The sequence below is a fragment of the Ptychodera flava genome, chromosome 19 (assembly GCF_041260155.1).
Source record: "Ptychodera flava strain L36383 chromosome 19, AS_Pfla_20210202, whole genome shotgun sequence".
NCBI lineage: Eukaryota > Metazoa > Hemichordata > Enteropneusta > Ptychoderidae > Ptychodera > Ptychodera flava.
In genome coordinates this window covers 28,985,602-29,010,204 of record NC_091946.1, presented here as the reverse complement: position 1 = coordinate 29,010,204, position 24,603 = coordinate 28,985,602, and the positions used below count along the sequence as shown (strand labels likewise).

The 24,603-nt window shown below is 37.9% G+C and overlaps 1 protein-coding gene across 2 annotated transcripts in view; it reads right to left on the bottom strand.

Annotated features, from left to right (window-relative positions):
* Positions 1–3,822: 3,822 nt before the first annotated feature.
* The window catches only part of LOC139119191 (uncharacterized), a 66,529-nt gene continuing 45,748 nt past the window's right edge, over positions 3,823–24,603 (bottom strand). Inside the window, exons 2-4 of one of the 2 annotated variants that reach the window (XM_070682868.1) lie at positions 9,334–9,467; positions 7,253–7,440; positions 3,823–6,819 (exon numbers count right to left, since the gene is read on the bottom strand). In XM_070682868.1, the coding sequence (XP_070538969.1) occupies positions 6,541–6,819; positions 7,253–7,440; positions 9,334–9,412 (546 nt within the window). In that variant the 5' untranslated portion in view covers positions 9,413–9,467 and the 3' untranslated portion in view covers positions 3,823–6,540. Of the gene's footprint in view, positions 6,820–7,252; positions 7,441–9,333; positions 9,518–24,603 lie in introns of those variants that run through there. The other variant, XM_070682869.1, reaches the window with a different exon arrangement.

Here is a 24,603-nt window from a genome sequence, read left to right as displayed (position 1 = left end):
TGCAGACCTTGCACGCTTTTGCTACCTTCATGGATGCTTGTTTAGTTTGAGCTTTAGTGTCAAGTATTCTATTTTAAAGATATTTTTCTACCTGAATCACAATGCAGACTGTTGTGAATAATGGCTGAAGCATTTGGTGGTAATATGAGAAGTTCTAAGGCCCATAGAAATCATAACAATACGCCTGGATTTTGTCGAAAAACACCACTGAGGGCGCTATTTTCATCGCTATCTCAAAATTTCCGTGGACTTGCCCACATGAAAGAATTCATCAGTAGTCAAGCTGACATTGACCTAACACCTGCCAAGAGGATTCGTGCCGCTGAATGTTTTAAAATAGGAAAATCGAGCTCAACGCTACTATGGTGGCCTATGGGAAATTAATTAGTGGTCTTGTGCCAACTAGATATGAAGTGATATTGCTCCTTTGTTTCGGTATATACTGCTGTTGTCTGTAAATTGACACTTTTCTCTGACATAATTGTCATGACTTTGTAACGAGATTTAAAATAGGACGCGTCTCGGGGACAGACATTCGGACCCCAAAACTTTCACAGTTCTTTTCTAATATACTACTTGAGGGGATTCATTTTAAAGATTTTGGTGTCTGAAAACTTTTCACCGGCTTCGTTTTCGAAATACGAAAATTGTATTTTTTTCTCAGAGTTGACACAGGGATAGTGACCACTTTGAATTTCAAATGTCGGTAAATCTTGGGTTATTTGTTTCTGTAGTACCAAAATTTGCACGGTGACCCCTCGATAATAACTGCAGTGGATGTCTACATCAATACAACTGTAGCAGTTTACGAACATTCGATGAATATGTTATGTAGGTCATTCTCCCCCACACTCATGACCTGTGTTTAATTAGTCTAGAATATTCTCAAGGTCACTGTCCTTCATGCCCTCACAACCTTGAATTCAATTAGTCATGTTTGGAATGTTCTGGAAATTTAATTAGTTGTGCAAGAGAGATTATTTTAGAGCAGTAATTAGCATGTCAATAAAAGTTCTAGATTAACACGATTGGAACTTATTTGGGATAACTGGATCTTCATATTTTTCAAATTTCTCAAAAGTATTAGGTGCCGTATAGCTGAATGTTGCAATATTACAAATTTAAATTACTCATAAAAACAAGTGTGTAACTTAAAAAGAAAAGAACATGGGGTTACATTTGCAGATCAAGTCGACATTACTTCACCATCCAATTATCCCAAATTAGTTCCAATCGTGCTGGTTGTTCTTATATGCCCTTATATACGACATGAGTATAAATAGGGCACCGGCGCAGCTTGCAAGCAGACATTTTGGGATCATGTCTCTTGCGTGTTCCTTCAAGTCTTTGGAAACTCCAGCAGTATTAATTTCAAGACTTTTCAAGACCTTCGCTGCAACGCTGGATTTATACCGTGGACTTTGTGCAACTTCAAGCCTGCAGGCCAAAGGACTGTTCATTCATCCGACTGACTGTTACAACTCTGAGACTGGAGCTTTGCCGTCCCAGCTGAGACAAGTAGCCTGTACACTTTTACAGTTCGTATTCTATCCCTTGACTTAGCAATTAGTTTTATTTTTCGTAATAAATTTCGTTTTATACTGAAACTGCTGAGTTCACCTTGTGTTCGTTTTCTGTCACGTAACAAATAAAACAACAGTTTTAAAACGAACGAGAACAGTAAACTGGTATATACATCAGTACATTTGACACTTTTTGTCTACAATTCAATCGTTTGATTATGACAATGTCAACTCTCTTTACCGGGGTAGTGAACTTGACACTAAATTTAGCCCCCTCAGAATTACATCAATGTACTCATTTCCTATCTTAAGTTTTTAAACTACACGGTTGGTTGTACATTTCGTTCAATGTTGTTGTTATTGCCATAGTTCCACAACAAGCTTATGTAGAATAACCTCCAACAGTGTTTTGTAATGTCTGACTCCAGCCGTGTGGTATAACTAACCCCCCTGATTACCGCCGACACCTCTGTAAAATATGGAGGCTCCCTAAGTTGGTCATCACGTGGTGCCAATTTCTAATTTCTAATTTCTAATTTCGATTTGCAGTTAACATAGCTCAACTTGCGGTTCGCGTAACTATTCCTACACGGTAAAGCCAACTACAATTTAGTATTTCACCCAATTCCCATTTGCATTATTGATTACAAATAAGGTTGGCCGCAAAAGATACCGCGCTGAACGTGTCATTCTTAATTGAGAAATAAATTGCTAACAGAACAAGTTCAGGATCAAAATTTGGTCCAATTTTAATGTAAATGGTCAAGTGAACCGATGAAATCATGAAATTTGCCCATATTTCGACTTTCAAGTCACCTGTTTAAAATTTGAAACTGTGTTGTGGTTGAGTGACTGTAAAAATTCTGACTGCTTGGGCTTTGGGAACGAGATAAAGATCAGTCACCTTCTATCGGACGTCGACCATAAAACGATTGATTGTTCAGACTGGGTTAGAATGCGCCTCAATGACAGTTATTTGGACTGTCAATTTTTTTCCAAAACTTCCCGTATCTATCGCATTAACTCATAGAGTTGTCTATGTGTCACCCTCTTTGTGTCCGAGGACCCTGAATCATCGTCAAAGTCAACGAAAGGCATGTCGTACCGTATTGCACATAAATTAATTCTGTAAAGTTATTTTCTTGGTAAGTTTTTTCGAGTACAGTCGTCGCATAATTACACTAATTTCTCAGATACTTAGCAAGGCACCATTTCTAATCCATTGTTGTATAAATACAGTGTCGACTTGGTGGTGTACTGGTATGTACCATGACAACATGTCGCACCCGCACGGTATGGTATTGTTTACGGCAATATTGTGGGTCTTGTATAACTAAAATTTGTGCAATAATTTTATGAAAATATTGGTCCTGATGGATTGGTTTTTACGCTTTCGTAAGGATGTATGCAAATAAGAAAAGCATGTACTGTAGATTAACGTTTCCTTCACAAAACATTAGACTTAGAGGCTATCTGTTCCAACGAAATTCTGTAGTACCAAAAAGGAATATCAGATATCAAGTGTGAATCGCAATAAGGGGGCGCTGCACGAAACACAGCGTATTTTGCTCAAAACTCACTTTTTGCAAACATTAATTCAATTTTAATTGATTTGTTAACCAAAGCTTAAATATTGGTACGGTTCACCTTTTAGCTTGTCAAGCAGATATGCAAATATATTCGATTAACCCGATTCCTGGCTTCTCTTTTTTTTCAAATTTCAAGATTTCTGAAGACTTTAACTCCACTCCGGCCGTGTCAAATTTCTGATATTTTCACATTATGTTCTTTAAATGCTATATACAAAAACGACCATTTTTTTGACAATAAAATTCTTACATTTTGAATAAGAGGCATTTTAATTTGCTACTCATGTTTTCAATCACTTTTTTGAGTGAGTTTTTCAACCCATGCCACTTTACAATGAGGATAGATAATGCGATGTAAAATAGTCGTTTTTTTCCTACATATACCCTTCTTTCAAGTGAAATATTATACTTAAGAAAATAGTGTCAAGTTTTTTAATCAAATTAATTTTTTATCATTAATATCAAACTTAAGGTTTTTAACCCAAATATACACACTTCATCCTCGAGTGAACTATGGTAATATACTAAACTTTGGATTATCTGCGCTTTGAAAATATATAGTATAAGGGGGTTTCCCTGGCATCTTAGATGAGAAATATTCCTTAAAAAAATACTGTGTTGGCAACGTGCAGCTCCACCTTAAGATCTTTTGTTTTTATAAAATAGTGGCCAAATGTCAACTTAAGAAACAACATAATATCCAAATGTTGCAATCATGCAATTTTATTGAAATAATGCACACAGTAACCTGTCACATACATCCAAGTGTTTTGGTGATATACTTACTCTGTTAAGCTTAATAATGAAAATACAAATGTAAAAAGATAAACTGTGCTGAAACAAATTGTTGAATAGGTACTCCAGTTTATGTCATTGCTGCCAGCAAAATATAAGGTATGACATGTATTTTATGCAAATGAGCAAACATACTCCCTATTGACGACATATTTTCATGCAAAAAACTTCCATTTCCAACCAATTTCCTACAAGGGAACGTATACAATAAGTCATTGACAATGACATAGTCCCCACTTGTAATAGGAGTATTAGTCTTGATTTGGCAGGGAAATGTGGTCATTTAGAGTATCATTGGAGTGTATATGTTGAGATCTATGGGCACATAGGTCTATGTCGTTGTTCCAATTTGAAAAACATGAGGCATGTCTAAGTGATGGTTCTAAATCGGGAAAAAAGATCAGACATCTAGCTGTATTGGCCAGCCAAGAAATACATATGCGCCTAATAAATGAGGTAGAAGATGTGACATCTTAAGGTCTAATATCCTATCAAAATTGGAGAGTATAAAACTTGTGGTTACTGAGTTATGCATATATATGTATAATCAAGGTCAAAGGTCATCGAGGTACATGATTGAAAAAAAAATTGTATTGCTAATTAATCCGTATATGCCAAAAATCAGACCTCGAGCTTGCCCAGAATTAGATATGTGCATAATTAATAGGATAAAGCATGTGTTGTCATAAGATCTCCATCCTACTAAATATAAAGGACATAGCACTTGTGGTTACTTATTTATTGACATAAACGTATATTTTAGGTAAAAGGTCATCGAGGTCACATGACATTCGGTCAAAAATGTCTATCCTATAGTTATCCCTATATACCAAAAATCAGACATCCAGCTCTATTGGCTTGCTCAGAATTAGATATGTGCATAATTAATGAAGTACAGTATGTGGCGTCATAAGGTCTTCCATCATACCAAATATGAAGGGTGTACCACTTGTGGTTACTGAGTTATGGACAAATATGTATATTTGAGGTCAAAGGTCATTGAGGTCACGTGATATTTTGTCAAAAATTGTATTGCTAAGTTATCCCTATATACCAAAAATCAGACCTCTAGCTCTATTGGCTCGCTCAAAATTAGATATGCGCATAATTAATGAGGTACAATATATGGCGTCATAAGGTGTCCCATCATACCATATATGAAGGGTGTAGCACTTGTGGTTACTGAGTTATGGACAAATATGTATATTTGAGGTCAAAGGTCACCGAGGTCACGTGACATTTTGTCAAAATATCTGAGATATCTGCGTGAACGGAGGGACATGACCCAATCTATAAGCCCCCTGGACTTCATCCGTGGGGCTAAAAACTGTGTCACTGCATCCTTTTTGCAATATGAATACGATGAGAAACTAAATTTTTATTTTACTTGGCCTAATACATGGGATTCTATGCAGAACTGACTTATACATGGGAGTCTATGGAGGTGTAAACTAAAAAGTCCTCTAACACGGCCAAATTTGATTGCATTGTGAAACAAATCGACGTGCATCTGTACTATCCTTGTGCAAAGTTTGAAGAAATTGACCAGGGCATGTCTGAGATATCTGCGTGAACGGACGGACGACGGGATGCACATGACCCATCCATAAGTCCCCACGGACGACTAATAATAACAGAACACCATGACCTCAGCATGAGGTTTGGGGGGTACAGAAGTTACTTTCACTCGCTCGTTAATGCAAACTGCAGAATATTACCGAGTTACGCAATCATGAAAATAACTTATTTACCCCACAGATTATGCGATAAGGTAGTGGCGTTCTTCCACAGTCGCATACCTCATTGTTAAAATAATATATCTCAATAAATGTCAACCATGAAGTAAAAATGATTTGATTCAACTATCAACTATACTTTGTGTATTATCCAAGTATATGCATATAACAATAATGTACAGGCTAAGCAATGTTCTCTCTGTGGCCTCTCCGCTAGGCGACTGATGCCGTATGTTGTGGGTTCGAACCCGATTGAAAACTAGCCGTATCACATAGGTTAATGAACCTTTTCAAATCCCAGCGGGAAGGCAATTACCAACAGTCATTACTATCCTCTGCTGGTTGGATGTACAGATCAGATTAGCTCTGTTACACCCGACCATCGGTAAATATCACAGCAAAGGATTAGCTTCACTGGTCAAGCGACTAGCAATAACCTCTTTAAACAGTCATTGCAGCTTTAGATAGTCTATATGATTAATATGAATGGAACTGGTCCAATAATCATTTCCATTTAAGGTAATACATAATGGGGTCTTGGACGTTTGTAATATACAAAGTTAAGTAGGACCATCCTTAACCACTTATAGTAAGTGGTCGTATCATGTGTTCGGAATGGGTAAGCATACCCTGTTAGCATGATACACGTGTCAGGATTGGTCCCCAAATTGTCTATCTTGTTTATGAATCACTGTAATAATTCAAATTTGGGATTGTGTCGCTAATCATTTGAGTGACTGAGGTGTCGTATTTGGCCGCAATGTCATCATATCTACCATAGCACTTTTTGAAAATCCTCACTATTCTTTTTGGTGTGTATCACTGTCTCACTGGGTGTTTACACAGAAAGAGAGAAGGCCCAGTGTATAAAATGTTTAACCTAAAGATAGCCGTCGGCTAAAACTCAGAGTCATCTACATATGGCAGATAATACAGCATCCCTGGGTCATAAGAAAACTGATTGTTGTCCTGCTTGACGCTAATGGTCGTGATATTTCCACTGGCTACAGTCCTGATGAATTTTCCGCTGAAGTCAAGGGGGTCCTCTGACGACGAGCACTGAAGGGTGTAGTAGTTTGTAGATGATTTGAACGAGACCAAGAATGCTGCTTGTTTCCGCTCTTCTTTGTCGGAGATGTCGGGTCGTTTCCGATAATCTTCGGGAGCTTTAAAACCCTGGAAAGTATATAGACAGCAATTCAAATATCCAAATGACAAGTGATCTTATATATCAATGAAATGAACTCAAGACAGGGAGAGATAACAATATCGATACCCGGATTCTCCACTGTGTATTCCCATTCACTTTCCCCAATCGGAGAATCGCCGGCGACAGGTCGTTGAGATACATGAATGCATGCATGCATGCAGCATGCATGCACGCCTGCATACATGCATGCATGCGTTCATCCATCCATCCATCCATCAATCCTTCTATCTGTCCGTCCGTCCGTCCATCCATCCATCGATCAATTCATTCAATTTACACAGCTTTTCGTGATATGACAATGCGTGCACAAAATTGCTATATATAATTTAATGCGAATAACAATAAGTTGATTCCGCAAATACGTATTTCCCTGTCTTATCACTTCGTCAAAAGTCACACCTTCGCTTGAATACCACCATCTTCCGTCCACTGCAGCATGTAAATTTTATTGCTGTCTGCATCCTTGCCAATTCTGTCGCCAGGTATTCCAATCCAGGCTAAAGTGCTGTCGTCAGGCAGCTCTCTAAACCACTCACGTTCGGGATCAATGATCTTCAGGTCGTTGAAAGCGTAGAATCTGAAGATACCTGGTCAGAATATGACAGTTTAGGAAATATTTTATCAGCAAAAAGTACACTACCGGTAACTCTTAAGTATCTGTGTTTCAATAGCTGTGACACTGCTATTCTATAAGGTTTTCTGTCTTTTATGTGCTGATTTTCGATGATTTTTCACGCTGGCAGCACATCTACAGTAGATTCCATATACTAGCTACCGAATCCGTGTGCAAACAGATAGTTGCTCACCATTTTTGGACTGTTTCGCATCCATTCTAAATTTGCCAACTCTCATCGATAGTCTTGTTTTTAGGCACTTATTATGACCAAAACTCCCGACAAAGTTCACCTGAATACTACTTGTTTCTAACTTTTTCCAACATGGCTAACCGGAAACCACATTTTTACCATATAACTATCGGGCGAGGTTTGGTGTAGCACGACACCAAAGCTGGGTTCACAAATAACGATTAGGTGAGTCGAGGGGGAGGGGGCTGGAGAAATCGCGATTGAATCTTATTTTTTTCAGATCCCCTCAATACCCTTAAAAAAATTTCAAGTCCCCCCCGTCTATATGATCAATTTTTTTTCAAGTCCCCAAAATTATTGTATTGCCACATATTTATTAGGGATGAAGGAGAAGTAAAAATGTACTTGATTATCATAGGATGGTTTCAAGTGCATGTGTACAAGAAATTTGACTTGCAGTTTTGTAGCATTTTTTTCAATTTAAATTTTTACAAACAACATACTCAAATACAACCTGCGTCTTAAACTTTGCTTGAAGGTTCCTGTGAGTGCTCTCTTTTAGATTTACTTTGCTGTCAATATCCAAGCACAACATCTCTGGATCACGGCAGAAGAGTTGTAAATAAAGATCAGTGTACGTCGTTTAATGGAGTTTTACTGCAATAATTTGTAAGTGTATTATTGCAGAGAACTGACCTCAGTGCGACACTTAAGTAGTCACAATATGACATTTCCAGTACCCAACCATGTGGACCTTTTTAATCGGAAATATTCTCTGCTGACAAATTTTAGATCATCCGCCAAATATATTTTGAAATAAACATGACCCTCTCCTAAACATTGGAATGAAAATTTGTGACCCATCCCAATCCACCCAGCCCTCCCCCCCCCCGATAATTTGCGTACAGTTCCTAACCCTGCATCGCCTGGCAGGAGGACTCGGAAGAGGAGGTACTGCAATTGAGGGCTTCGGTCTCCTCCCACATATGTTTACCAGTTTATTACATGCCTCCTCGTTTCATGCATGTACACTTTCTTGGTTAACCTTGCTTGGTACTTGCTTTTACGCACTTTTGGCTGCAAGACGCTTATTTTGATTGCAAGTTTTGCTTGTGCATGCGGAAATGGGCTTCTCCCAATAGTGAGAAGCGGCGACAACACGGTTAGGACCGGTCAATACCGATTCTCTACAACACAGCTGGATTCTCAAGTGTACGACATAGAATACAACTTGATGGCTGTTTCACATCACAAGATTATGACTAATAAGATGGGACAAGATTAGGATACGGCACAGAAAAGCTGAACATTCGCAAACCAAAGCGAATCGACAACCTTTGCCAATCATGGCCATCGTCGTAAACGACAGGCCCCTTTAGGAGAACAGCTCTGCGTTACCTAATTTTTTCGTGCGTCCACGGAGCCGAAATCATGTTCTGGCTCGCGAGAATGATCATGTCTTTTCACCAACAATCTTTTCCCTTTTTTATCCATCGCAGCGTCCTGTCTTGTCGTCACGTGTCACATCACATGAAAAATCGCGTACCTGACATCGAAATTTCTGATTCAAAAGTGAAATGAAATCATCAGTGCCACAGAATGATAATAGGGGTCGTATTCCTATTGCGCAGAAGCTCTGAGTTCCAACCTATGCCATTTAACTGGGCTACTCACTGTTGCTATCGTAAGTTCCTGTGCCATCAACTGAGATACGTCCTTTGCAATTTTCCCTTAACTTGCCAGAATCCATCATTCTTGCGGCTCAACAGGGACCAAATTCGAATTTTTCCACCTCGTGGAGCCCAAAACTAATGAATGAAAAAGACGAGAACATGTTACTATTATAGTGAAACTTATATTTGTGGTGAAATGTAGGTAGCACGCATGGGTTGTCTTCAACCTTGGTACAAGGGAAAGAAATATAATGACACCAATATTTTACCAACATTTGAAATTCAAAATGGCCGCCCTGTGTTAACTCTGGGAGAAAAATAAAGTTTTTGATTTTCACAAAAATAAGCCAGTGAAAACTTCCTTCACTTTTATGCACGGCATCATTGTGATTGGGCTTCTCCATTTGAGATGTACACTATCTTTTACGCGTACGCTGACAAGCTATGTGTAGGGTATTATATTAAAATGCCCTGTCCGTCGCATTTTAAGAATTGGTCAAGCTGAATCATGTGAACACCCACAGACACGTAATAATGGTTTGTTTATTTACCCGTGAATATGAATCATATCTTTAAGATTGTTACTTTTCAGCTAAAACGTAAAATTGCAATTTTTACAAAGATCATAATCAATCACAAAATGAAATGGAACACATGTGGGCTAAGTTTAGACACTTTTTTGAAAAAATCTCCAGATTTGCAAAATTTTTACAGCGCGCACTACTCACTGACAAGTTCAGGGGCCCCGTTGTCATTTGCGTTTGAAATTTTCGTAAATTTTGACGGTTTTGGGGTTGGTTATAATATAATGGAAATAACAGACTCTGCGCTCATCATTAACGTTTATTTATGGATGCGGGCGAGAGGAAAGCCAAAATTAACGGGCTGGCAAGCCTCGCCCGTTAATGTTTATACCTATACCCATATCGCCTCATCCTTGTGACATTTACCGTAAAATATCAGACGCGTTATTTCACGGTAAACATCGAGATATGCACGATAAACGGTATAGGTTTTGGAGTATTCCCGAACTACATTTGCAATTTGATTGTTAACAACGTAAACAACGGCATGGTCTACTTCCGAACAGGTAGTGAACGCGTGGCAACTCTCCATGTATTAAAAGAACAAAATGGTGGCCCATCTCCATGCCGTACGACGATCGAGCGTGATCGGGATGAGGAGGGATTTAAAGCAAAGGACAGTTTTTGATCGGTTACAATTGTAGTTTACCTCTAAATGCCCGTGTCTTTCTTCTTGATGTTACGAGATATGGTGGATTCGCGCAGCGATGTCAGTAGTAGTTATGGCCGTTGGATAGTCCACACATCTCGCAAAATGCGAGAGTTCAAAGTCTTGTGGACTATAAATTTGGGAGTTGGTCCATGCATAGCTGGGCCCCCGAGGAACCCCCTGAACCCCAAGGACCCCCTGGCTCAGTGAGAATATACAACGTCAACGCACCCCACGCTGATTGGTTTGTGCAAATGAGGCAAGACTATAAGTAGCAGGGCAATGCCAGGGCCACTGTCGCATTTCTGTGTGTCAGCCTCGGTGACGGTGATGTCGCACTGATTACTGTTGGATCCATTCTCTGTTGGCGTGGTTCCTCCGTCAACCTTACCATGGATGATAAGGAGTGGGACGATTTGTGTTTAACCAATTCTGAGTTGGATGAGGTGTTTGGGTGGGCTGACCAGTACTTTGATTATACCGTAAGTGATACATTTGTTTTTTATTTTTTTTTTAATAATTTTTTTCTAAATTTTCTTACAGTCCATCATATGTATGTATATCTCATATCGTTTCTGAATGTTTTTTACCTCTACAGAATGCGTCGACTTTGCAGCCATGCTATGGTACAGCCAATGGTCAACCCCTGTATGCTCCACAGAATGACGATCTTGATGTGAGTACCTTTACATATTGATTTGAAGCAAGTACGTGCTCTAGTCCCCCTCTCGTCCCCCTACCCCATCCGTTTCAAAACAAACAAGTTAGCTATGTTCACCTGAGAGGGGAAAAAATGACATTCTCAGTTGCTGAGGTTGGATAGCAAAGTCGGAGCACGTACACAGCTCATGACATGTCTGGTGCATGCACTCTCTGACTGTGCCTCATTTTGTCGCATCCCACAGATGGCCTGTTTGTGTTACTTGGTCCGTGATCACAACAGTCAAAGATTTCCTATGCTTAGTGTCAGGCAGGTCTGACCTATTGGAGTAATTAGGTCATGTACTTGGGTCGTGATCAAAAGATGTTGAAACAGTGTAGCAATTTTTTTTGATTGACAGTCTCAGGTTGCTGTGTGAGTCAAATGGATTTTTTTTTTTATCTGTTGCTATAAATAACCGGCGACCGGCCGCAGGGCAGTAGAATGTATGCAAAAAAAAAGAAAAAAACTCAAAGTGAGTTTGAAAGCCGTAGGCAGTTGTAAAACTAAAATCATCACTTCTCGGGGAATGTATGTCTTTATGTGGTTTTTTATTTCCCTTTCTCTGCAGAATGAGTCGACTTTGCAGCTCCCCCGAGAAACAACTCCCGTTCAATGCGAACAGACACAACCGGTACCGGGGTCCCCTCGAAATTGTGATCCTGATCCTGTAAGTAATAAGTTATGATTTAATATTTGTCATTGGCTCTGTGATATTTTCTTCCACTTGAAAAAAAATCATATTGTTCATTGGAGAGGGAAAACAGAATCAAAGTCAACATTAGGCCAAAAAAAAAAAAAAAGAAATGTTTCTGGTCAGCGCGCGCGTCACTTGAACAACAGCGCGTCATCCTTTTTTTTCCTGGTTTGAGGCCGGCGGCTGTGGCAAACTACATACTGATTACTATAACACCAAACCAAAACGGCTGAAGAGAAAGAAAATTCTTTGGGGCACATGATCAGTGACTGCATGAACAGTTTAAATGTTACTATATTGATAAAACTACAAAACTCAGTGTTATCCCCAGGCCATAACGGTCCCGCTACGCTTTCGCCTCCCCCCGCTACGCTTTGATTCTCCCCGGGCCCGCTACGCTTTAAAATATTCCCGCCATCCTTTAGTTCACACGCTCTGCGTAGCTACCAGCTGATGCATGCATTGTCTACACATAACGCTCACTGCAACTTTTAACCTGGTGAAAGAGTGGAAGGTGTGAAGTATGGTATGCATCAGATAAGTGTCCGGAAGTGTTGAGAGGAACGTTAAAACAATAGAAGAATCGGCTGGGTTGTTCACAAATTTTCATTCCAGAACGACTATTACGACCAACAAAGACAGTAGGCTATACTAAACAGAGCACAAATTGATTTGAAAAACAGAGCTATGAAGGCATGTTTTTAAATTGAGACAGTTACTCTTTGCAGAGTCAAATATTCCAATTAAGGTCCATTTACAAATGTTTGATGCCATGATAAAACCTATTCTGCTATACTGTACAGAAGTATGGACTGCAGACATATGCACAAATGCAAAAACCATACTCACAAACTTAACAAACACAATTGAAAAGTTGCACATTAAATTTTGCAAGCACATACTTAAAGTGAATAACAAAGCATCCAACATAGCATGTTTAATGGAACTGGGTAGATATCCTCTAATTGTTTCAAGCATAACACAAATGGTCAAATATTGGTTAAAAATAAGTAAGAAAGCAGATACAACACTGACTCGTGAGGCTTATGATCTGGGTTGTCAACTGGACAATGCACATACAGATAATTGGGTGTCAGGAATTAAACAATCGTTGCTGCTCGTAAATATTGGAGATGCCATGAATGTAAAGATAGAAAATGACAAACAGTTTAAAACTATTTTAATGTAAAAGTTAAACAGCTATTTGAAAAATGTGCATTTGAATTGATTATCATACCAGATGATACCACAAGGGCACCATAAAAATAAACTTCGCACATACAGAGAGTTGAAAAAATTTCTCTCTCGAAAGCTACCTTCATATTATAAAAAACCCAGATCACAGGTCAGCCCTGTGCAAGTTACGCATTAGTGCACACATACTACACATAGAAACAGGTAGATATAGAAACCTTGATGTCATAGACAGAGCATGCCCAATTTGCCAAAACAAACAAGTAGAAGATGAGATACATTTTCTTTTTCATTGCAAAGGATACACAAACATTAGGCATGATTTTTTCAGTAAACTAAACATTTGTAAAAACGCATTCAGAGGCACACAAGACCTTGTAAGCATCTTTTCAAGGACAGATAAAGCATCACTATGTGAATTGGGAAAATACATACATACATGTTTTAAACTCAGACAAGACAAAATGAAAAAGACAAAGTAAACTATTTTTATGAACCTTTAATATGTTGACCTCATGTATAGATATTTATATTTATATATATATTATATATACTCTTTCATGTTGTTTTTTGCAAAACCTTTATTGTACTTTATGATCAAGATCCCAACTGGGATACGATTTCAATAAAGGCTTACTTTACTTTACTTTACATCGCGGACAAGTGTTCACAGAGGTAGGCGGTGTAGCACTAGCAGGGCCTTTGATCACATTCCCATGCTTTGATCAACGAAATGGACCGCAAAAGAAACAAGAGTTGACTGGTGAGGTTGATTATGATTGTACAACGATGAGTTTTGTCTGAGTACGATCACGATCGCGATCGAGTTCACATTGCATAAATTTCAATATGGCGGCGGCCATGTTGGTCGACAGGTTCATAACGTGTTGACATTGATCCTGGCGTCGCGTGTGGTTCCACTCTGACACGTTCTCTGAAAGATTTTACACCTGATTTTCGAGGGATTCTAGTTGTACTTAGTTCATATCTTGTGATCATCTTGGTGGTATTTTTAAAATCAAGAATCGAACGACGATGTTCAGTGGAAGTAGACGTTATGCGGGGGGGGGGGGGGGGGTGCCGCTGGTTGAAATCTATCCCCGTGATGAAAAATTATTCGCGGTGTTTGTCGTTCAAAAATGATATAAAACTCATTGCATTTGAATTGTGTAAAGCTTAAACTTGTGATTTTCCTCTTTGTTGGCAAGTTTTGACAATTTATTAGCAATATATGTATTAATGAAACTCCAATCAGACGAACCATTTCTTGCTCTCAAAGTTTCAATCTGAATCTTCTGTTTTAATTGCAATTGTAATTACAATACTGTGATGATTTATTTAAGTGTAATAAAGAGTTTCCATGATGTTCAAACTGCATACTTGTGTGTTACCATTGCATTTTGTTGTGATGTACATGTATGTGTGGATGCATGTGCAAGCTTACATCCATATGCAAATATAAATTAATGATATGCAAATGATTATGCAAATTAGCCGCTATGTTTTGGCGCTTTAACTGACCCTCCTCCCTCCCTTGAGGAGGGAAAAAAAAAAAAAAAAAAAAGCCGCGTCGCCGCACCATTTTTTAAAGAAAGGCCTGACCAGAAACATTTCTTCTTTTTTTTTTGGCCTTACTGATGTTGGAATTTCTCCTCAGTAACTAATTTCGAAACATGTAAACAATACGTGACATGCAAGGTGCATGCACTCTCTGTGCTGCCGGTGCTAGTTTGTGTCATTAGCTTGGTGCGTGATCAGTGCAATCGACGGCTAAGATCGTGATCGAAAGATGTAGAAACAATGTACCAATTTTTTTTTGATTGACAGCTTGTACTGGGTGAAAATCACACTCCAAACAGTGGCGGCGCTCTCACTTCCGTTTCACTTCTGCTCCCGCTTTCAGAAGTGAAATGGAAGTGAGAGCGCCGCCACTGTTTGGAGTGTGGGTGAAAATGTCTGCGCGCCCTTTGTTGTATAGTCTGCTAACTGCTCTCAGCTCTGCCATCCCAGCCGAGCAGCAAAGAAAAAAAAAAACAAAAAAACCCAACAAAACGGATGTGAACAAATAAATGATAAAAAGGTCAAAGCGAACTTTGAAACCTGTAATTGAAAACATGACCTAAATCAATGATCACTCCCTCCCCCCCCCCCCACGGATAAGTGTGTTTTACATATTTTTTTGTGTTCTTTTCTCTGCAGGATGGGCTGACTTCACAGCTCCGCAGAGCAACTCAAAATCAGCAACCCATGTCTCATCGGCCGTACGGGAACTGTGATGTGAGTAATATTTATGATGTACTATTTGTCATGAGATTTATGATGTACTATTTGGCTGAGTTTTCCCCCGTTCAAAAAAAAAATAGTTGTTCACTAAAGAGACAAAGAATGAAATTTAAAAATCGCTGAGGCCATAAAGTAGGATAGCATTTATAGTCATTGCCTTGCTCAGAACATGTAAACAATAGATAACTTGCAAGGTGCATGCACTTTCTGGCCGTGTGCATGATCAATGCAGTCGACTGAATAAGGTCAACGATCTTTCCTTTCTACTCGCCACAACCGTTTGCAGAATGATTGAAACCCGGAATAAAATATGACGTCATAATATCACGTGATCACGGTACAAACAAAGCAACGTGTGTCATGTCATGTCATGTCATGGTGTAGTGTGAACGTACGTATGTACGCACGACCTTTGCCGACCTTATGCAAAGTGTAAAGTTTGTGTGGGCGTTTCCATCCAGCTGGAGCAGTTATGGTTACCCAACGTTGTTCTTGGGGTAAATGTCGCAGTGACAGCAGATACCGATGTAGGAAAAGCATGAATCATGTTTGGTTTATACAATTTCCAAAGCCAAAAACGCAGCCTGAAAAGTGTCGGCGTTGGATACAAGCTTGCGGCAGAACAGCATCAGAAATGACTATCAAAGCACATCATTTTGTGTGTTCAAAGGTATGTATCGTTTTTATTTTGATGAAAATGATATACTATTGAAAGATTACGCAATTTCAGATCCAAAAGTTTTGTTTTTGTTTTTTTGTTTTTCCTTTCCCGATATTTCTACTACGATCGTGGCAGGTAGTGTGCGTGCATGCGGTGGCTCGCGCATGTAGATTGTAGGTAGGCTTTGTTGTTTTTTTCAGTTTTTTGAATTTACACAAAACAGTGTACTTCAAGTTTTTCCCCTTCATGTGATACACACGTATGTCTGATTAATTACGTTGCCGTTTATGTATTTAAAATTATGCTGCCTATATGTATTTTAATTTATTGCATTGCCGTCGCTTCTAACATCTTCATTGTTTAACAATAACACAGAAAGTAAATATCGGTCGGTTTGCGAGAAGGGGTCAATATTCACCTTTACTCCTACTAGCCTAGCAAAACCTCGAGCTGCAGTGCTGTACAGCAATTAATAGGCTGCATATCTTTGCAAAACAATTTTCAGGATTACTAGCTTGATGCGAACTAGCCATTGTTATCACTTCCGTGTCTGTACTGCTCGGCCGCACAGAACAACTTGCACGTAGCTGCCAGTTTGGCGATCTAGCGGGGAAGTCGATCACGGTTGTCATTGTGACGATTCTAAGAAAGAAAAACAAACAACCGACCAAAAAGTCAGTGAATATACGAGAAATTTCTCTAAATTTGTCATGTCTGGCCATGAATTAGCTCTGCATGGCAGGGTTGTGTGTTACTGGCGTTATATGGTAGCAGGCCGTATAACGCCGGTAACACTCAGCCCTGTCATGTAGAGCCATGGATATCGTATATGGTGACCTTGATATGATATCAAATTGTTTACTTGGGAACAATGCAATGACGTATTACATGATGGTGTTGATTGGTTGTACTGGCTTATTGGGCGCAATTTTAGCCAATGGACTTAAACGATACATCGACGGTGTCAAATAGCCATATTGCTCACACTGCATGCACTGGTCGCGGGGTTGGTAGTCTACGAGAGCCTGAGAAACATGCACCAAAGAAAGTTTCGTTTCCATGTGTGAAGACTCGTGGATCTAGTAATCAACGCGGTCTAGACTTCCGAGTACCAGGCCAGTGAGGCTTGCTTGTAGTGACTGATAACGACATGCTGAGATTGAAACTCTGTATTTATGTAAAATGTAACACGTTCGCATGTATGTATGATGCATCATCACGAAACCGGAACGACAGGCAAGTAAAAAACTTCTTTCCAACGTAGTGATCGTTTGGATTTATTTCGGGGATGATTTTATATTTTACTGGTGATTACGCTGGTTTTTACCCTTGCCCATTCCGGAAACCTGGTACCACCTCCAGTGGTTCAGGATGGTCCTACCTGAATTTATATATCACAAATGTCCTAAGGACCTGGTGGTAATGTATTACCTTGAATATTGGACTAGTTTAATGTCATATTCCCAGGTACCCTAGTAAATTATCGATAAAATCTATCCCACTCATAAGTCCTGTTTTTGTTTTTGTTTTTCATGTTCTCAAAATACACACATGCATGCTCACACACTGGACACATACAGTCTGTGCAGGAACAATTCGGTGGTCATATAATCGATGATATAACAAAGCATTTCAGAATTACAAATAAGTGGAATTAAAAAGCATGTTTTGCATGGACTGCATGGAAGGCTAGTACTGAATTAACAAATCAGGTCGTATATTTCTGAAGAAAAGTTGATTATTTATCATAAATACTTCTCCACATATGTCCACTATAAATGATCAATTTTATGACTCATATTCTTAATTATTTTGACGATTACTGTGTCCCAGATGCTGTAATATCAGTGGTCTTAATTATCAAACACTTTGGTTGTAAATGTTGCCAAGTAGTTTTAACATTACTAGTAGCAAGTACTCGGAGGAATAAATAGTCTACTAATGATATGATACCAAGCACGGTGTGTTCACTGCCAAGACAAGTTGTCTCACTTTTTTAGTACTTTCCCTTAGGTGGAAATGAATTGAAAAGAGTTGGCAAACGTTTGATTGTGGCAGGTACAGACTTTAAGATGGGGAGCTACCAGTACCGAGAATATGTCATTTTCTAGAAATCACATATGTTTTAGCCTGTAAAATTTTGATTTGAAACAACAGATCGCCAATACAACTTGTTTGAAATTGTACGTTATCTGAAAGATTCCCCCAGCTACAGGCAGATGGTATAAAAATCTCATGTACTGTTTTTGCCCAAAACTATTTTGGGGATCAGAGAGTGAGAAAAAGTGCAAATCTGCAAGGAAATCAATGCATTCTTTGTCTTGAAATTGTCCTGTATTTCTTTCTTTGCTTCAGCTGACATGATGACAGAAAGATGGTGATGGTATGGGTTGTTTGTAAGCTATGAAACTCCTTGAACATTTTACATTTCGTATGTCAGAGATGCACCAATACCTCCATTGACTGATATGCTGAATGTGTAAGAAGGGAAGCTAGTAGAACACAGGTCTGACTGGCCAACAAATGCACGGATGTAGACTGATTAAGCTATTGATAATTAGAATACATTCCTCTGTAAGCATAAGATGCAGAAATATCTCAAGACTAAATTACTTGCATGAGGTGTAAGGAAGTTAGTACTGGACACTGCTTATGCCCCAGTCAATAAATATTACTGGATGAAAGGCATTCATAGTCTACTAATGCTGTAACATGTTTGAGAAACTAGTAGTTGCCAGAAGCTGATTAAAAACAGACATCAGTCTTCAAAACATATTGATTGTGACAACATGGACTTAAACTATGTGACATTTTAATGTTTTCCAAATTTGTATGTTCAACAAAGGTGAGACATGTAAATGAAGTTTGAATTAAAAGTATGGATGTGGCAAAATAAATGTATTGCTGTCTTTGTCAAATGTAATACTCACAGGTAGCATATTAATTTTTATTTCCCCGAAGTGTAATTATGACAGTAGTTTTACATGTAAATATGATTCTTATCATTGGATAATAATCATGTATAGTATCTCGTTTGTACATATCTACCTCAATCTTTTTCTGTCATTTTCTTGGCCAATCCTATCACAACACAATTCCTGTGTCATTTCAAATGGAAAGAATTTCTAAAATACAATAAAAACAAATTTTGCTTGGCACAAATATCAACATTTCAGACTCTACATGTACTTCTTTCAATATTTGTTGTTCATAAAGAACATTTAAACAGAAATTAGGTAAAGTGAGAACTTTTGGATTTCTCATGTTGACATATCGTCAAAATTTTCAAAAGAATTTCAAATTTGAAACTTAATTTTTACAGATCTCAGAAATTTTGAACAGATCTCATAGAAATTTGAATTTTTTCACAAATTTCTTCCATTTTTAGTGTTGATCAAGATGATCTGAATGGAATTGGGTAAATCAATAACTTTCAAAGCAACTCAAAGAAAAAGAAATTTCAAGAAATCTCAAATTGATAAAATAACCTTTGTAAATAATTCAAGTACATCTATGTACTCAATTAAAATCAAGGTCTGATCAATGTTCATTATAACAAAATAACTCAACCACTCATTTTCCTGATTTTGCTCATGCTAAATAAAGTGCAAAATGATAAAAAGAAGTGATTCATCATCTTACTTTCTGAAATACATCCTAGGCTGCATTCAATAATACTGGAGGATTTGAAATTTCTGGGAGAAGTAGAAAGTCTTATTCCAGTGGTTTGCACTGCACACAGGGTGGTATCTGAAATTAATTTGGTTCCCTTCTTTCCTCATATTCAACAGTTTCATAGATAAAAATAATTGAAAGAATAACATTGTTATGTTGTCCAATGGCTATCATGTAAACAATAAGTAGACAAATTGTGGAACTATTATCTAGCATTTCATGTACTTTATTAGCTCCACTGGTACTGTCAGCGACGCAAAGCTTATCATATAGGCTGATTTTCTGTCGTTGTCCATAGTTTGTGGTGAAATTTTCATAAATTTGTATTTTGGGGCATTTTTTGCTGTTTTTGGTAAAAAAAATCCTCTCCTCTGAAACTGTATGTCTAACTGCTTTAAAATTTGGGAAGTAGTTTACACTGAGTATATTTGGTTTGATTTGTCCAAAATTGTGGTGAAATTTGCATATTTCTATTTTTAATGCAATTTTTGTCATTTTGGTCAAAAAATCTTTAAACATCTGCAAAACTACTACTAGATATTTGGTACATACATGCCTAGGGATGATTTTTTTCAGCACTTTTCTAAAACCAGTCTTATAAATGACTTGCAAGTCAAATTCTTTAATGAAAATTTGCAGAAAATGACAATATTACTAGGATTTTCCATATTTTTTTCTCTTGTACATGGTAGCATTTCATTGGCTTCAATGGACCAACTGAAGACTTCCCAGATCCATTTCCAGCGAATAGAGTAGATGTCTCTAACGACGTGTCATCAAGCCAAATAGTAGCTGTTGAAGCGTTGTTGTCTTTGGGGAAAGTGACACATAACCAGAGTGTTCCACAGTCTCCACTTCGAGTTCCTTTCAAAGAAGTTGACCAAAACAGAGAAGCAGTAGATCAAACAAATCAATCCACACTGGGATTTCTACAGGAAACCAGGACATCTCACAGCAAAACAACTCTATCAACAGCACAACAACCTCAAACAAGATTTGTGTCGCAGGCAACACAAACAACAGTATGTTCTAGAACAGAAGTATGTGATGCCTTGACATGTAAAACCTGTGGTTCAAAGATCGTCCCAACAAAATCAGAAATAAATAGGTTGGGCAGAAGTTCATTTACCACCAAGATCATGCAAAATGATAAATCATGTTTTTCCTACACAGGATTCCCTTCTATTGCTCTGCTATTGGCCTTTTTTAGTTGGGTACAGCCTGCTGCAAAAAAAATTAAATTATGGGATGGGAAATGGAAGTTGACCACACCAGCAAAGGGTAGAGGGAGAAAAAGGCACATTTTAACATTATTGTGATGATATTTATTAACATTGGTGAGAATTAGAAAAGGATATGACACATATCACATTGCTTTTTTATTTGGTATTTCCCAGAGTCATGTGTGCCGTATTTTTATTGCTTGGGTAAATTTATTGTATAAATGTTTTTCTCTTTTGTTAATTTGGCCAACTCAAGATGTAGTTAAGTCTAACTTACCCCACTGTTTTTCTAGATATCAAACTACTTGTTGTATTATTGACTGTACCGAATTTTTTGTTGAAAAGCCATTTCGTCCAATGGCACAAAGATTGACATGGTCAAATTATAAACATGCAAATACATTTAAAGCTTTAGTAGGTATTATGCCTTCTGGTGCAATAACCTTTATTTCTAAATTATACTGTGGTAGTGTATCTGACCAGGCTTTAGTTAAATGCAGTGGATTTCTTGATAAACTTGAGGAGGGGGATGATATAATGGCCGATAGAGGATTTAACATCAGACACCTTCTTTTGAAAAAAAAATGCTCATTAAATATTCCTGCCTTTACTCATGGAAAGGTACTGAGCAAAAAGGCAGTTACACGTTCCAGAAATATTGCAAGGGTCAGAATTCATGTGGAACGTGCCATAAGAAGGTTGAAAACTTTTAAAATTTTATCAGGTGTAATTCCAATCAAATTAAGGTACAATCTCAGTCAGATTTTGGTAATAGCATCAGTAATTTCAAACTTGCAAGACAGGTTAGCTTGAAAATTCATGTGTGTATGTTTGTGTGTGTTTGCATATAAAGGTCAAGGTTTAAATATGTAAAATTGTGTATATATATATATATATATATAACACAATCATCTGATATACTCATATTACATATTTTTGACCTTGAGTGACCTTATAATTTGGAGAGGAAAATGAAGCTTTTCATAATTGTAACTGCCCAGTCTATAAGTGCCCACTCCTCAAAACAGTTCAAGCTGCTCACTTTCATCTCCCATCCAGTAGCAATAACAGTTCCATTCTGCTTACCAGAGTGTATAACAGGATATAGGTATTCTGGTAACCTGGTGGCCATATTGGATTTCATGAAAATCTACAAATCTCTACTATTCAAAAACACAGGGCAAATCATCTCCAAATTTGGTGTTTGGCATGCTTGCAATTTGCCTTTTAAACTTGACAAATAAAATTCTTAGCGGTCACTTGATCTTGGCCGCCATATTGGATTTTGTGAAAATCATTATTTAATCTTTATAAATCTTCTTCTACAGAACCAACACAAAGATTCAACTGAAATTTTACATGTAATATCTTAAGTGTGATCTCTTTCAAGTTTGCGAAATGCGTTTGGATTGGTCACGTGGTTTTGCCGCTATGTCGGATTTTGTGAAAATCGTAATGTAATCTTTTAAAAAATATTCTCCAGAACCAACACACCAATTGAACTTAAATTTACTTGTATTGTCCTCAGTGTGAGTACATTAAAGTTTGCAAGAAGCATTTCGATCAGTCACATGGTTTGGCCGCCACATTGTAGTTTGCAAAAATCACAATTTAATCTTTAAAAATCTTCTTCTCCAGAACTGAAACACCGATTGAACTGAAATTTTAGCTTTATTATAATTTCATTCATCTTTAACCTAATTCAGCATATTTTAGACTGTGAAACATGAAAACACCTGGACTTATCTGCATGTCTACTTGCAAAGCTAATCACCTGGGCCCCCAAGGCTGCTTGCAGCTTCAATTATATTTAAATTTCCTTACGGAAAACCTATGTCCACAGTAGATGAGAGTAGATCTACAGACCGTCTGCAGTAGACTTTATGTAGATCTACATCAGGGTTTTGTAGATGAACAGCCACAGCAGTTTGTCTACATGAAGCTTTGTCTACAGATATTGTCCACACCAGACATGACTATGTCTACATTTCGCACTAATTTCGTCTGCGCTTGATCTACACTGATCTACCATCCAATCTAAGGGAGTTTCATCTACAAAATTCACTTAGGCAAACAAAGACTCATCCACTTCTACTTCAAAAATCACCATCTTGTCTACATTTAATCTAATGTACTGTTTCTTGCTGTATACTATGTCCAACAATCCAATCCCTTCAAATTCTATGATTGGCAAACTGCAGGCTCCATGCGAGAAGGCATCAGTAAAAGACAAGACATTTTACCTTACATTTGAATATATACTGTACAACAAGAGAGAAGAAATTAGTGAATTAATTTTCTTTTCATCCTAGGGCACTCCTGTTTAACTCGAGGAACACAAATGCAAAATATCACAGGGATCAAACTACAATTTTGTGGTAAAGTTAAAAATGTAAAGATTATCCAGTAATTAATTTTTGAAAAAGTGACTTTAAAGTGAATCTAATAAAAAATCAATGTTTTCATTGATACTTTCTTCAGACGGGTCAATACAGTAGCATCTAACCACGGGCTGGACCCTGATCTAATTTGTAAGTTTTGTTTTTGGAGTTATGTGACTAATTACAAAACATCATAAATATGCAAGTGAGCTATTTGTTAACTAATAACTTTATTTTCTCGGCTTCATATCCAACAAACAATCAAACGAACCTGTTTGATATCCCAGCTGCTTTTAATTGTAAAAAATAAAATCAAAACTATCCTCGTATAAAACTTTCTGAGTATCATTGAGTCACTTCTGAATCGTGTGAAAATCAGCAGCCACGGCCCTATCTCTCAGTCAACTTACAAATAATTGTATTGACATTGTTATCATTGCCACATACGTAACAGATAAGACTACATTACAGTGTTATTTTGGCGATGGCATTTCAGTGAACATGCATAACACGAGTCAGCTTTAAAAATTACCAGTACTGCTTTAAGTAATTTCTTCACCTGAGCGACGTATTTTCTTGCATTTTCATGGAGAGTTCGCGCATGGACTTATCTCCCCACCACCTTTCAGCCTCCACCTCTTGCTCTTTTAGAGCAAATGACCTTGTAACTGGCTTCGATTTCCGGGTCAACTGTGAGAGTTGACCTTATGCGCATGCGCAATCAGAAGGCGCCATGTTTTCAACGGTTCAGCATATCAATGCATATCGGAGAGAGAAGCCAGCCTGCTCACCATTCGTACTTCAACAAATCTTATTTTTCAAGCACATTTTCGTCATCTGTACACCTTGAAAACAATGTGACATCAATTCTGATATGCATAGAAAGTGTTCCGATCGAGAATTACATCGGGTTGAGACATAGGTCGGCATCGATAACTTGACGATGGCAGTGCCTCTACACTGCCAGTATACAGCTGTACTGGTACTGCGGTAACGCAACTTGTAAGGTAGGCCCATGAGGTAGGGAAGGTTTGTTGATCGCCTGTTTTAATACCACGACCATATGAATTTTGATTGTGTAACATGTAGAATATTTCAGTTCTAAATGTTTAATAAAGCGTCGTTGAATGTACTGAAATGCTTTGTATGCAGTTTGTTCTGTTAATCATGTAATGATGTATGTACAGTTGAGAAAGATTTGAAAAATTTGAGTAGGCCTAAGCA